At 46.8% G+C, this 14,572-nt stretch overlaps 2 protein-coding genes across 13 annotated transcripts in view; both read left to right on the top strand.

Moving 5' to 3' along the window:
* Positions 1-7,175, top strand: part of ARMCX4 (armadillo repeat containing X-linked 4) — a 9,887-nt gene extending 2,712 nt beyond the window's left edge. The window contains exon 2 of the mRNA XM_035022203.1: positions 44-7,175. Coding sequence (XP_034878094.1) covers positions 44-5,268 — 5,225 coding nt within the window. The 3' untranslated portion in view covers positions 5,269-7,175. The remainder of the gene's footprint in view (positions 1-43) is intronic.
* ARMCX1 (armadillo repeat containing X-linked 1) overlaps positions 1-14,572 on the top strand; it is a 38,413-nt gene that overhangs the window by 5,390 nt on the left and 18,451 nt on the right. For all 12 annotated transcript variants that reach the window (XM_035022987.1, XM_035022489.1, XM_035022451.1 and 9 more), the window contains one exon: positions 7,659-7,838. The gene's annotated coding sequence lies outside the window, so the exon portion shown is untranslated. The remainder of the gene's footprint in view (positions 1-7,658; positions 7,839-14,572) is intronic.

Genomic DNA, 14,572 nt, shown 5'->3' with positions numbered 1-14,572 from the left:
GCAGATGCAATGGGCTCTGCCCAGCCTCAAACGGACACAACAGGCTCTGCCCAGCCCCTGGCTGTGGCCAGTTCCCAGGGTGAAGCCTTGCCTGGTATCAAGAATAAGGTTGGGGGCAAGTCCAATGCTGTGTCTAAGATAGGGGCTGGGCCAGATACAGTGGGCTCTGCCCAGCTCCAGGCTGTGGCTAATTCCCAGGGTGAGGCCTTGCCTGGTGTCAAGAAAAAGGTCAAGGGAAACCCCAGTGCTTTATCTAAAGCAGGGACTGGGCCAGATACAGTGGGCTCTGCCCAGCTCCAGGCTATGGCCAATTCCCAGTGTGAAGCCTTGCCTGGTGTGAAAAATAAGGTCAGCAGCAATCCCAATGCTGCGTCTAAGGTAGAGGCCAGAGCAGATACAACAGGCTTTGCCCAGCCTCAGGCTGAGTCTAATTCCCAGGGTGAAGCCTTGCCTGGTGCCAGGAGTAAGGTCCGGTGTAATCTTAGTGCTGTGTCTAAAGCAGACACTGGGCCAGACACAGTGCGCTCTGCCCAGCCACAAACTGTGACCAATTCCCAGGGTAAAGCCTTGCCTAGTGTCAAGAATAAGGTCAGGGGCAATCCCAGTGCTGTGTGTAAGATAGAGGCCAGGGCAGATGCAGTGTGCTCTGCCCAGCCTCGAGCAGATAAAACAGGCTCTGCCCAGCTCCAAGCTGTGACCAATTCCCAGGGTAAAGCCTTGTCTGGTACTAAGAGTAAGGTCAGAGGCAATTCCAGTGCTGTATCTGAGGCAGAGGCCAGGGCAGATATAACAGGTTCTGCCTGGCCTCAGGCTGTGGCCACTTCCCAGGGTGAAGTTTTGCCTGGTACTAAGAATGTCAGGGGCAATCCCAATGCTGTGTCAAAGGCAGAGGTTGGGGCAGATACAATGGGCTCTGCCCAGCCTCAAACAGATACAACAGGCTCTGCCCAACCCCTGGCTGTGGCCAATTCCCAGGGTGAAGTCTTAGCTGGCACTAAGAATAAGGTCCGGGGCAATCTCAGTGCTGTGTCTAAAGCAGGGATTGGGCCAGATACAGTGGGTTCTGTCCAGCCCCAGGCTGTGGTCAATTCTCAGGGTGACGCCTTGCCTAGTGTCAAGAATAAGGTCAGAGGCAATCCCAATGCTGTGTCTAAGGTAGAGGCCAGAGCAGATACAACAAGTTTTGCCCAGCCTCAGGCTGTGTCTTATTCCCAAGGTGAAACCCTGTCTGGTGCCAGGAGTAAGGTCCAGGGCAATCCCAGTGCTGTATCTAAGGCAGGCACTGGGCCAGATATAATGTGTTCAGCTCAGCCTCAAACAGATATAACAGGCACTGCCCAACCCCAAGCCATGTCTAATTCCCAAGGTGAAGCCTTGCTTGGTGCCAGAAATAAGGTCAGGGACAATCTCGATGTGGTATTTAAGGCAGGGTCTGGGCAAGATACAATAGGCTCTCTTTCACCAAAGGCCGTGGCGATTTCTCAGGGCAAGGCCCTCCTTGGTGCCAGAAGTAAGGTCAGGGGAAATACCAATGCTGAGTCTAAGGTAGAGGCTGGGGCACATATGATGGGCTCTGGCCAGCCTCAGTCTGCAGCCCATTCCCAGAGTAAGATCTTGCCTGGGACAAAGGACAGGGCTATACCCAAGTCTGAGGCAGATGAGGGCTATGCAAAGCCCAAGGCTGAGGCCACACCCACTGTTGAGAGTGGGGGTGGGACAGGCACTCAGGCCTGCAGAAAGACTCGGTCTAGGGTCCATGACTACTACTGGAATGGGATTGGTATTGAGGATTGGATTGCTTCTGAGCGATGGATCAAATTTAGGTTTCAGGCCAGGGATGGATACTGGGAGAATACCATGTCCTGGGCTGATGATGAGAATGAAGCCAGTATTGAGTCCTGGAGTGGGGCTAGTGATAAGTCTGATATTAGGTCCTGGGCTGGGGCTAAGCGTGAGAATGAAGTTGGTTTTCCATCCTGGGCTACAGCTGGGGACCAGGCCTGTGGGGGGCTCTGGGTTGAGAGTCAGGCCAGTGGGGGTTCTTTGTCAGAGGCCAGGGACATGGCCATTGGAGCATCCTGGATTGGGGCTGAGAACCAGGCCAGTGGGGTGTCTTGGGCTAGCACCAGGAACCAGGCTATTGGGGAGCCCTGGGCTGGAGGTCAGGCCAGTGGGGTGTCCTGGGCTGGGGAAGATGCCATTGGAGGGTCCTGGATGGGAGCTGAGGAACAGGACAGTGGAAGGTCCCAGGATGGCGCTGGGATTCAGGCTAATGGAGGGTCCTGGGCTGAAGCTAGAGCTGGGAATGTGGCTAGTATTGGGCACTGGCCTGGGGATATGGACCAGGCTAGTGGAGGGTACTGGGTTGGGACTGGTGACCTGTCTGGTGGATCCAAGCCTAGATTTGAGGATCAGGCCAGTGAAGATATGTCCTGGGCTGACACAGCCAACCAAGCCAGTGGAGGGTCCAGGCTGAGGCCTGTGGACCAGTCTGGTGGTGAGTCCTGGGCTAGGGCTGGGGAACAGGCCAACAAAGGTCCTAGGCCAGGGTTTGTGGACCAGTCCAGTGTTGGGTCCTGGGCTAGCACTGGGAATCAGGCCAGTGGAGGATTCTTGGTTGGGACTATGGACCAGGCCAGTGGGGGGTCCTGGGCTGGAACTGGTGATCAGTCTGGTGGTGAGTCCAAGCCTAGATTTGAGGATCTGGCAAACATAGAAGTGTCTTTGGCTAGGGTTGGTGGCCAGGCTGGTGGAGGGCCTAGGCTGGGGCCTGAGGACCAGTCCAGTGGAAGGTCCTGGGCTGACTCTGGGGACCAAGCCAGTGGAGGGTTCTTGGTTGGGGCTGCGGACCAGGCCAATGGAGGGACCTGGGCTGTACCTGGGGATCAGGCTGGTGGTGAGACAAAGCCTAGATCTGAAGAGCAGGCAAGTGGAAGAGGGTCTTGGGCTGACAATGGGGGCCAGGCTGGTGGAGGGTCTAGGCTGGGTCCCAGGGACCAGTCCATTGGAGATTCCTGGGCTGGCACTGGGGACCAGGCCAGTGAAGAATGTAGGCCCGGGCCTGAGGATCAGTCCAATGGATGGTTCTGTGCTTACAGTGGGAGTCAGGCTAATGCAAGTGGGTCCTGGGGTGGGGCTGGTGGCCAGGCTATTGGAGGATCTAGACTAGGGCCCACGATCCCATCCAGTGGTGGGTCCTGGGCTGATACTGGAAGTCAGGTCAGTGGAAGGTCTTGGGCTGGGACTGGAGATCAGGCTAGTAGCTGTCCCAAACCTGGATTTGAGGATCAAGCCAATGGAGGAGGGTTCTGTTCTGGTGCTGAGGACCAGGCTGTTGGAGGGTCTAATCCAGGGCCTGCAAACCAGTCCAGTGGTGGGTCCTGGACTGGCACTGGGAGTCAGGCCAGTGGAAGGTCCTGGGCTGGGGCTGGGGATCAGGCTGATAGTGGTTCCAAACCTGGATTTGAGGACCTAGCAGGTAGAGAAGGCTCCCAGCCTGGCACTGGGGATCAGGCTAGTGGAAAATCTTGGGCTGGGTCTAGGCCTGGTAATGAAGCCAGTAGAGGGTCTAGGCTGGGGCCCAAGGACCAGGCAAGTAGAGGGCCCTGGGCTACGGCTGGTGACCAGGCCAGTGGAAGACCCCAGATCAGTGCCGAGATGGAGGCCAGTGAAAGATCCTGGTTTGGGCCTGGGGGTGAGACTAGTACCGGGTCCTGCTTCAGGAGAGGGGAAGAGGCTGGTATTGTATCCAAACCTGGAGGTAAAAATGAGGACAGTATTGAATCCAGATCAAGGGCTAAAGAAGAAGCCATCATTAGTTCCAGATTTGGGGCTGAGGATAAGGCCAATATTGGGTCCTGGATCAGATCTGAAGAGGCAGCCTGTATGGATTCCTGTATGGGGGCTGAGGCTGGGGCTGCGGCAGAGGTCAGGAAGGAGTCTTGGCTCTGGGATGGAGATGCAGCCACTACAGGGTCTAGGCTTGGGGCTGAGGAAGAGGCTTGCATGGGGTCATGGACTTGGGCTGAGGATGTGGATGAGGATGAGCTAAGTAGAGCATCCAGCCCTGATATTGAGGAGATCAGTTTAAGGTCCTTGTTTTGGGCTGACAGTGAGAAGAGTCATGAGTTCAGATCCGAGAGGGAGCGAAATGTCAATTTTGAGTGTGGAGCTGGAGATAAGGCCAGCGCCAAGGATAACTTTGAGGCACCAACTGCTGGTGGAGTTGAGGAAAAGTCTTGGTTCTGGGATGGTAATGAAAACAGAAGTGAGGACAAATCTGCACCTAAGACTAAAGCCAAAAAGTCAGCTGAGTCAAGAGGCACATATCCATCCATGGTCCCTGGGGCAGGAATGGGGTCATGGGCAGGAGCCATGATCTGGACGGAAATGAAATTTCCATACCAAAATAAGTCCTGCTTCCCACCTGAAGATGAGCTAAGAAAGCAGATCAGGGATGAGGAGAAAACTCAGCCCTGGACCTGTCGCTGTAAACGCGAAGCTAATATGGATCCACGAGAGCTTGAAAAACTCATTTGCATGATTGAGATGACTGAAGATCCTTCTATTCATGAAATAGCCAATAATGCTCTTTATAACAGTCCCGAATATCCCTTTTCCCATGAAGTCATTCGAAATGCAGGTAGAATCTCAATTATTGAAAGTTTGCTCAATAATCCCTATCCCAGTGTAAGGCAGAAGGCTTTAAATGCACTGAATAACATCTCAGTGGCTGCTGAAAATCATAGGAAGGTGAAAACATACTTAAACCAAGTATGTGAAGACACGGTCACCTATCCCTTGAATTCAAATGTACAGCTGGCTGGACTAAGACTGATAAAGCACTTGACTATTATTAGTGAATATCAGCATATGGTTACAAATTATATTTCAGAATTTCTTCGTTTGCTAACTGTGGGAAGTGGAGAAACGAAAGACCATATTTTGGGAATGCTTTTGAATTTCTCTAAAAATCCATCTATGACAAAAGACTTACTCATTGCCAATGCACCAACGTCACTGATTAATATCTTTAGCAAGAAAGAGACGAAAGAGAATATTCTTAATGCTCTTTCACTATTTGAAAATATAAATTATCATTTTAAAAGAAGGGCAAAAGTATTTACGCAGGACAAGTTCAGTAAAAATTCTCTTTATTTCATATTCCAACGGCCTAAAGCATGTGCCAAGAAACTCCGAGTCTTAGCAGCAGAGTACAGTGACCCTGAGGTGAAAGAAAGAGTTGAGCTATTATTAAGTAAGCTCTGATTAGTTGTATGTTCCCAAACAAATCTGAGTAATATTTTGGTTTTGTAGTCTGGAAGTAATGCATATTGTAAATTGCATTACAACTTTGAAACTGATGTTACTTGTGATGGTCTGTAGCTGGATCACTTTATGAACACCAAATGTACTGAAAATACATGTGTTGATTATTACCTTGTCTGGATTGAGATATTTTTAGTATGCTTCATGAGCAGAAACGACCTGATTCTTCCTAAGTAAGGTAATTTTTGGTCCTTTGTGTGGACTTATGTTTATACATTTGAGACTTTATTTTTATGTTATCAATAAAGTTGTGTGTTTTAAGCAGAAAAAAAGAGACACATCCTTGTCTTTGAGTTTATGATCTATTTGGAAAGGCAAGATGTATGGAAACAAAAATACGCTAACAAAGCCACAAGCCTCTGATCATGGCCAAACCCTTCTCATCAGTGCAGAAACTTCTTCAGGCAGCAGTGCTCAGGCAAAGCTGTACAGAGGAGGGGGACACTTAGGTAAGCTGGGCTTGAAGGATAGGATAAAAATGGGGCGGGAGAGCATTGGAGAAGGGAGGAGTGGTGGGAAGAAAGGCATGGAGGTGGGAATCCTGCTTCAGAGAGGAGGCTGGCCTGCCTGGAGTTCCAAGTGTGGGAGGGGAATGATGGGAAATGTAATCCATCAGTCTGGGTGAGCCCTTTCATGCAGGATCCCTGATTGCTAAACTGAGGTGTCTGAATGTTACTCCATCCACCCCTGGGAGACCCCAAAGCCTTCTGTGACCAGAGGAATGAAAATGAAAGGAAAAGGATGTAGCTGATGTGTGTGCAGGATGTGTCAGAGTTGGGGTGGGGACAGGAGTGGTCACTGGAGATTGGAACACCAGTTAGGAAGTCACTGTCATGGTCCAGGCACGAGATGATAAAAGTGTGAGACTTCACTACTGGCCACGAGAATGGCAAAGGGAAGAAGGAAGTGAGAGACTGTTTGAACAAAGAAGTGATAGAACATATCTTGAGGGCGTACAGAGAGGTACAATTTTATTTTAGGGTCCTGGTGGCATTTAATTTGAAAACGTTCTCTTTCTGGGCCAACTCTGGGGTCTATGTAAGTAAATACATTAGGTTATTATTTTGAAATAATAAGAAAGTATAATAGAAGAAAGAACAACGTTTACTGCTTCTATCAGATTTCTTTTAGAAGGCTGATCAAGGCAGGGCTTTATGGAACCATTGAGAGTGGTGTTGGCATCAATACTGTAGAAGACCCACCTCTCTCCCACCCTAGAGTGTGGTGAGGGTATGGTGGAAGGGGCGCACTCAAACTGGGCTGGTAGGAGCATACATTGGTACAAAGTCCATTTGGATACATGTTTCAGAAGCCTTAAAGATGTGCATGCTCTTTGAGCCAGTAATTCTACTTGTAGAAATTTATCTATAGAAAATGATCAGGTAGTTGGCTTGTACAAAGTTGTGCATCTTCATACTGTTTTGAAGAGTGGAAACATGTGAATGACCCAAGGGTCTCAAAATAGGTACTTGGCTGAAAAATTAGGGTGTGTCTACGCAATGAAACCTCTTGCAGCAATTGAAAATGGTGATGGGCATCTACACTTATTTACTTGGAAAAAATTCAGCATACAATCTTAAATGGGGAAAATAGGCTATAAGAGCACATGCTATACTTTTTATAAAGAAAAAGTATATATTTAAATTATCTCATGTATAAGCTTTGGCGTATACTCTGAGGTTAATAGAGTCCTATAGGTGTTAGGTTAATGGGTAATTTTACCTGTTTTTTACTCATCTGTATTTTCTGATTTTTATATAATACACAACAAGAATTTTTGCATAATTTACCAAGAGGAAATGGATGGGCTTGGGCTAAGCAGACCGGTCAGTAGCATTTCAGGGAACCAGAGCAAAAGTATAAATAGAGGCTCACATATTGATGTCTAGATATTGGAAGGTATAAATTAAAATTTTAATAAATATTTAAATAAAGCTGTAAATGTACATGTAAATGTTTGAAAATTTAAATCTTATTCACCGTTTTAAAAGTAAAACTGTTGTCAATTCTATTATTCAATGGCCACTAAATTTCTAGTGGAAAAAAATGATGTCATACTTGTGGTAGATTCTGCAATCTGCTGCCCTAATCCTCCTTCAGGAATAAAGAGGTTATTATTTACTTGCTAGGAGTGCTGCCAACAGACAGCCCTCAGCTGTCATCCCTTTTCAGGAACTGCTTTAACTGGAAAGTCACCTCCCCCAAGGTCATACCCTCTTCCTGGGGGTACTTCCATCTGATGGCTGATTGACATGGCCCTTCTTGCCCCAAAAGGGACAACTTAACTTCTCCCTCTGTCCAATCCTGCTTCCTTCTCTTCCCTTCCACAGATTTTGATCTCAAGAGCATTCCCTAATAAAAGCCCTCATGCTGAACTCTGAGTCTGCTCTCCAGGAAGCCAACCTACAACAGTTGGTATGAGGAGTAGTTCAGGAAAGCATACACTGTGATGAAATTTTGGAGATGAATCACCTGCTGCCCAGCTGGCAATGAGGACCCCGTCACTGATGGTAGGTGGAGTAGATAAGCACCTGGGACAGGTGACAGAAGAAGTGTTAGAGCTTTCACTGATGGCAAACTGGGATGGCACTGCTGGAAGGGAAAGCATTAGCTGGTTCTATGTAGCAGAATTTTGAGAAATAAGTGGGAAATATTAAATATAAGGAAGGCCAGAAAATTGGGTAGCTATTTCTATGCTTGGTTGACTTCTAGAAAAAAAAAATAATGAGAAGCCAACTTAAATTATTCAACAACTAAGTGCTGTATGTGAAAGCCAGAGGGTATCATTCGTAGCATATAAAGAGGCCCTCCTCTTTTCCAGGTAGAGGGTAGAGAAATCTGAGGACCAGGCCCAGGACTTACTGAAAGCAAGCTTCAAAGGAAGTTAAAATCCCAACCAAGACAAGTCTGCTATGCCAAGATCAGAGCCCTGGTTAGGAAGGCATGGAACCCTGGCACATGGGATGGGGGCTTCTGGATTGACATCCCTAAAAATCTTGTATCTTCAGATTTTCCTGGACACCTTGAGCATTCAGAAAGGTCCCACTCCTTCCTATTAAGGGCTAGTGCTTCACCTTGCTTGATCTGCAGAGCCCTTTCTCCTGTAAGATAATATGCATTTCCCTCAGAATCTGCCCCACTTCCCATCTTGGCCACTGGGCCTATATATAAAGTTAAGTCACAGCATAGCTTCACTGGGGATATGCTGGGCCTAAGTAGGAAGGAAAGGGACTACCCCGAGAAGAAGCTATAGGACCTAGCCAGCATGTACTAGCAGGTGCTGAGGGGGGAGCACGGGACTGAATTCTGAGGGCCTTGATCAGGGGAGCTGGAATATAAAATTGAATAAGGGAAAATTAATTGTTTTGAGAGTTCTCAAAAATACTGTATTTTTACAGTATTTAACCCCTCCCCCCGGGAAAGACCCCAGGAGATCAAGTGAACTCAATACTAGAATGGCTTCTCAGAGTGTGGGGGGTGAGGGGGGGGAAGAATTAAGTGAAGTATAAATGCCAAAGTTGTCATAGCAGATTGGGGAGAAAGGATAAAAGGCTCAGGGAAGTGGGAATGATAGAATAAATATATTATGTATGTCCAGAAAACCCTCTGGAGGACTAGGTTCTGCAGGAGGACCCAAAAGGCACACTGTTCGCTCAAGCTATAAGGAATGCACTGGTGAGAGGAATGGCAGCATTGCTAAGAAGTTCCGTGGTGGCTTGCCTCTGCAGGGCTCAGAGTAGGAGAGGATGTTAGAGGATGAGGATCACTGATAGGAACGGTGATGTCCTGAAACAAGAGAGGCAGGATGACTGCACATAACCGTCAGAAGTCGGGTGGATGCGAATATCATAATGCACTGCAGGGTAAGGGTGAGAGGCGGGGGGCCTGATCTGCAGAGAGCTGTGGGGATGGTTAAGAGGTAGTTAGTAGACTATATATAACAATATATAATATATGGTCAATATAACACAGTGCCCTGGGGAAAATAAGCAGCCAACAATCTGTACTCAACGTGAACAACCAAAAGAAATCAAAGATGGTCAGGAGTCTGAAGGACAGTGCCTCCATAAAAAGTCACAATTCCTTGCTCAGCTTCTGATCCTAAGTCAGTTTTTGAACCAGGGCGCACTGTTTGAAGGAGAGGCTGAAGGAGAGGCTGGGGTGCCCAGGAAGAAGAACCCTATAACATATGTGTAGTAATGATTTGTCTAGTCCTTCTATTTATGCATGTAACTGTATGCAGGGGAAAGAGGAATACCCAAACATTTTGAGGCCCAATGGACACTGGTTATGAGTTGATATACCCAGAGACCTAAAATGTCATCATGTCCCCCTTCTTAGAATAAGGGCAGATGGGAGCCTGGTATTAAATGGACTCCTGGCCTGTGTTGGGTTCAGAGTGGCTCCACTGGGTCCACAAGCCTACCTGATGGCTATATTCTTGGTCTCTGAATGTATAATTGGAATAGACGTTTCGGTAGTTGGTACAAACCCCATATTGGTTTCTTGACTTGTGGAGTCAGAGCTATTTGTAGATGAAAAGCAGAAGTTTCTGAGACTGCCCTCACCTTCCTTGGCCAAGATAATGAATGAAAACATATAGCGTCTTGGGGAGGACGGCAGAAGTTAGTGCCACCTTTGAAGACCTAAAGATTGCTGGGATGTGGCCCCTATCATATCTACATTTAATACACCAGTTTGGGCCCCTGCACAATGTGGGCAGAGCCTGGTACATGACAGACCATTGCAAACTCAACCAAGTAGTGAAAAAAATGCAGCCACCGTGTTAGATGTAATATCTTTGCTAAAGCAGAATAACATGACCTTAGATACCGAATAATTAGCTATTGCTTTGGAACATGTAGTTTTATATCGCTATCAGAATAAAATATCAGAAAAAGTTCACGTTCATATAGGACAACAGTATACATTTATAGTTTTTCCTCAAAGGTCTACAACTCTCCTGTCCTCTGTCATATTATAGTCTGGAGATAGCTGGACCATCTGAATATAATACTAGTCCACTATGTTGATGACATCATGCTAATCAGACCAAAATGGGTAAGAAGTGGTTAGCGGGTTGGAGGCCTTGGTGAGATACATGTACTCCCCATGATGGGAGATAAACCCTAGTGCAGGTTTTAGAGTTTGAATGAATGATCAGGGGGTATGCCAGGAGATCCCCACCAAATTAAAGGACAAATTATTGCATTTTTCTGAAGGACAGTGCCTCCATAAAAAGTCACAATTCCTTGCTCAGCTTCTGATCCTTCCCCACAAAGTAGGAGACTCAATGCCTGGTAGGCTTCTTCGGGCTCTGGAAACAGCACATTTCACACCTGGAGTTACTGTTTCTACCCATATACTGGGTGACACAAACAACTGCCAGCTTTGTGGAGGCTCCTGGGTGGCTCAGTCGTTAAGCGTCCGCCTTCGGCTCAGGTCATGATCCCAGGGTCCTGGGATCGAGCCCCGCATCGGGCTCCCTGCTCAGCGGGGGGTCTGCTTCTCCCTCTCCCACTCCGCCTGCTTGTGTTCCCTCTCTCGCTGTGTCTCTCTCTGTCAAATAAATAAATAAAATCTTAAAAAAAACCAAACCTGCCAGCTTTGAGTGGAACCTAGAGCAAGAGAAGGTCCCATAGCAGGTCCAGGCGGTGGTTTCAAGTAGTCCTGCCACTTGCGCCATACAATAGACAGACCCTATGGCATCAGAGATATCTGTGTTGGCAAAAGATGCCACATGGAGTTTTTGATAAGCCCCAGTGAGAAAGTCAGAACTTAGTCCAGAATTTAGGTTCTGGAGCAAACTGTGCCATATACGGTGGAGAATTATATAACTTTTAAAAACAGCTCCTCACATGCTACTGCATCCTGATAGAGACGGAATGCCTGGCCATAGGACATCAAGTGACCATGCAGCTAGAACTGCCCATCATGAACTGAATGCTGTCACATCCTCCAGGGTATAAGGGCGGGCAGGCCCAGCAACCAGAAGGAAGTTTTACACACAGGATCAAGCACAAGCAGGACTGGAGAACACAAGCACCTACACAATCAGCAAGAGTGGATCCTTCATGATAACAGATTCTCCGCGGATGCACTAGCATCATTCATTCACCATACACCTGTGGCCCCCTGGGAGATCTCTTTTTTTTAAGATTTTATTTATTCATTTGAGAGAGCGAGAGAGCAAGAGAGCGAGAGAGCGAGCACACAAGTGGGATGAGGGGCAGAGGGAGAAGCAGACTCCCCGCTGAGCAGGGAGCCTGATGTGGGGCTCCAGGATCATGACCTGAGCCGAAGGCAGATGCTTAACCGACTGAGCCACCCAGGCGCCCTGGGAGATCTCTTGACAAGCTGACTAGGAAGGAAAAGCCCAACCATTGTTCTTAGATTGGTGGGCTTGGTGTGTGGGTATCAGCAAGTATAGCAACTCCGGCCTGAGAAAGCCATGGTGACCAGGAATGAGGGTCTGGGTCATACCCACCAGGCAAACCACCAAAACCTTAAGACTGATGGGGATCTATAATTCTTAGTGGGAGGGGAAGTGATTATTTGCTGCTTTGAGACCAGCTGCAGTATTGAGGGTGGTAGTTTGTCCTAAGTTTCTCCTAGGAAGAGAGGCCCATCAGCCTCCTAGAAGAGCTGATCCCAGAACTTAGTGAAGCGGATCTGGGAGGCACAAAGGTGGACTGTGGTGGACACTGCAATACCTTGCCCAGAGCTCCCTTTAGCAATCGAGGCCTTATTACTTCAGTTGTTAGGAATGCTGCCATCAGAGAGTCCTTGGCTACCAGCCCTCTTCCGGGATTGCATTAGCTGAGAGTTATCTTGTTTCAGATCACATCCCATTCTCAGGGTGGCCCACATCCAATGACTCATTGATGCTGTGTATAAAGGCCTGGCCCTCTTGCCCCTAACTGAGATAGTTTTGGAGTTTCATTCTGTCTTCATAATTCACTCTAATGTATGCTGAGGCATTCCATTGATAGTGGGCTAAAATTTGATTTCTCCCTTTTTTCATTCCTGCTACTTTCTTCCCTTTCCTTCCATAAGTGTTGATCCCAGGAGCACTTCCCAATAAACCTTCTATACTCTAATCTTTGTCTCAGAATCTGCTTCCTGTAACAGCCAATCTGTGACAATGCTTTATGCATGTTATATCTATCTATCTATCTATCTATCTATCTATCTATCTATCTATCTATCTATCTATCTATCTATCATCTATCTATCTAATCTATCCACCCTAAAATCAAGAGTAATATGAGTTGTTTAATATTGTGAAATGTTCATTAGCCTCTCTGTGCAATTTTTGCAAATACTGCACTAATTTTTTATTACCTCTGGAGCCACAGACTGGAAAAGAGACAGGCAAGAAAATGGGCACTATTGGGGAATGATAGTTTGTTCAACAGAAACCTATTGCATTCATGTATCTGAGAAGGCTTTGACAAGTTAGCTTGTTTTTTTCTCTTCCATAAGTGCTTCCACTGCTTGAATCTTCCCTGCCTTCTGAAATCATGTCTGTCTTTTGGGTCAGCAGTGGCACAATCCACAAATGGTCATGGCATTTGGACACAGTTGCCTTTTATTTAGAAGATAGAGGGAGACAGATGTGGAGAAGCACGTTCCTGGAGCCTGAACAGTACTAGTCAGAGTGCAGATGTTTAGGGTTATAAGTTGCACCGTGCCAACAATAAGCACCAGATCCTGTGTGACACGGGCACCCATGCGTGTGTGTATGTGTGTGTGTGATATACAGGACCCTTCAAAACATGGGATTTAGAGAGGGCCCCTCATGCCCAGATCTAAGGGTAGGGCTGAGGCTAGGATAGCAGTGGATGACATTCAGGTCCCGATTCTTACTCTAATGTTGTAGCAGACTCAGGGCTCAGGGGTTGGTTTAAGGTTTTGGGTATAGTGGCCTTGCCGGGTCATGCACATATGAGGAAGAGTTTAACATCACTTTTTGAAAATGAAAATGCTGTTCTTCTTGGGAAAAAAGCCCATTTCCGGAAAACACATAAACCGATTGGCCCTTAAGGCAGTGTAGGATAGGGGAGAGAGTGAATCTGGAGCAGAGGATGAGGCAGCAAGAGTATTAACATTTCTCTTCCCCTTTTAGTTTTCAAATACCAGAGTACAAAGAACACTCTGGTATTTCTTCTTATAAGGACACTAATCCTATCAGATCAGGGACCCACTCTTCTTTTTTTGTAAGATTTTACTTATTTATCTGACAGAGAGAGAGAGAAAGAGAGAGCGAGAGCACAGTTTATTTTTTAAACTCCTCAAAAGGAGTAGATTTGAGAGGTAAAGGGAATGAATCTGCTTTAAACTATCTGAATTTGAGGTGCCTATGGAACTTTTTTTTTTTTGAGAGAATCTTTTTTTTTTTTTTTGAAGATTTTGTTTATTTATTTGACAGAGAGATAGAGAGCACAAGGAGGCAGAGCGGCAGGCAGATGGAGAGGGAGAAGCAGACTCCCCGCTGAGCAGGGAACCCCACGCGCAACTCCATCCCAGGATTCCGGGATCAGGACCTGAGCCGAAGGCAGACGCTTAACCGACTGAGCCCCTCAGGCGCCCCCTTATGGGATTTTCAAGAGGAGATGTTCAGTGTTTATTTGAAAAGTGTGGATCTAGAGCTCAGAATAAAGGTCTGACTAAAAATATGTATTTTAGATGATAACTGAAGCCAGAGAGTGAGTCAGGTAGCCCCAGCAAGGGATACAGATTGAAAAACTGAGGACAGAATGCTGAGAAGGCTCAATACATGTGGGACTTTGGCAGAAAGGAGTGCAGAACTGAAATGGAAGATATGGCCTCCCATCAATATTACAACATGTATCTCTATACATTCTTTTTTCTTCCCTTTTAAAAAATTGTGGCAAAGTACACAAAACATTTGCTACCTTCACCATTTTTAAGTGTACGGTCCATTGACATTAAGCACATTCACATTATTGTGTAACCATCACCACCATCCATTTCCAGAACTCTTTCCATCTTTCCAAACTGAAATTCTGTACCCATTAAACACTAACTCTCCACGATCCCCTCCCTCAGCCCCTGGCAACCACCATTCTACTTTCTGTCTCTATGAATTTGACTACTTTATGCATTTGATTTCCTCATGTAGTGGAATCATACAATGTTTGTCCTTTTGTGACTGGCTTATTTCATTTAGCATAATGTCCTTGTATTAGTCCACTTGGGCTGCTAGAACAAAATACCACAG

Source organism: Mirounga leonina, unplaced genomic scaffold (assembly GCF_011800145.1).
Source record: "Mirounga leonina isolate KUSES-001 unplaced genomic scaffold, KU_Mleo_1.0 Mir_101414, whole genome shotgun sequence".
In the NCBI taxonomy this organism is placed as follows: domain Eukaryota; kingdom Metazoa; phylum Chordata; class Mammalia; order Carnivora; family Phocidae; genus Mirounga; species Mirounga leonina.
This window is presented reverse-complemented; position numbering and strand designations above follow the sequence as displayed.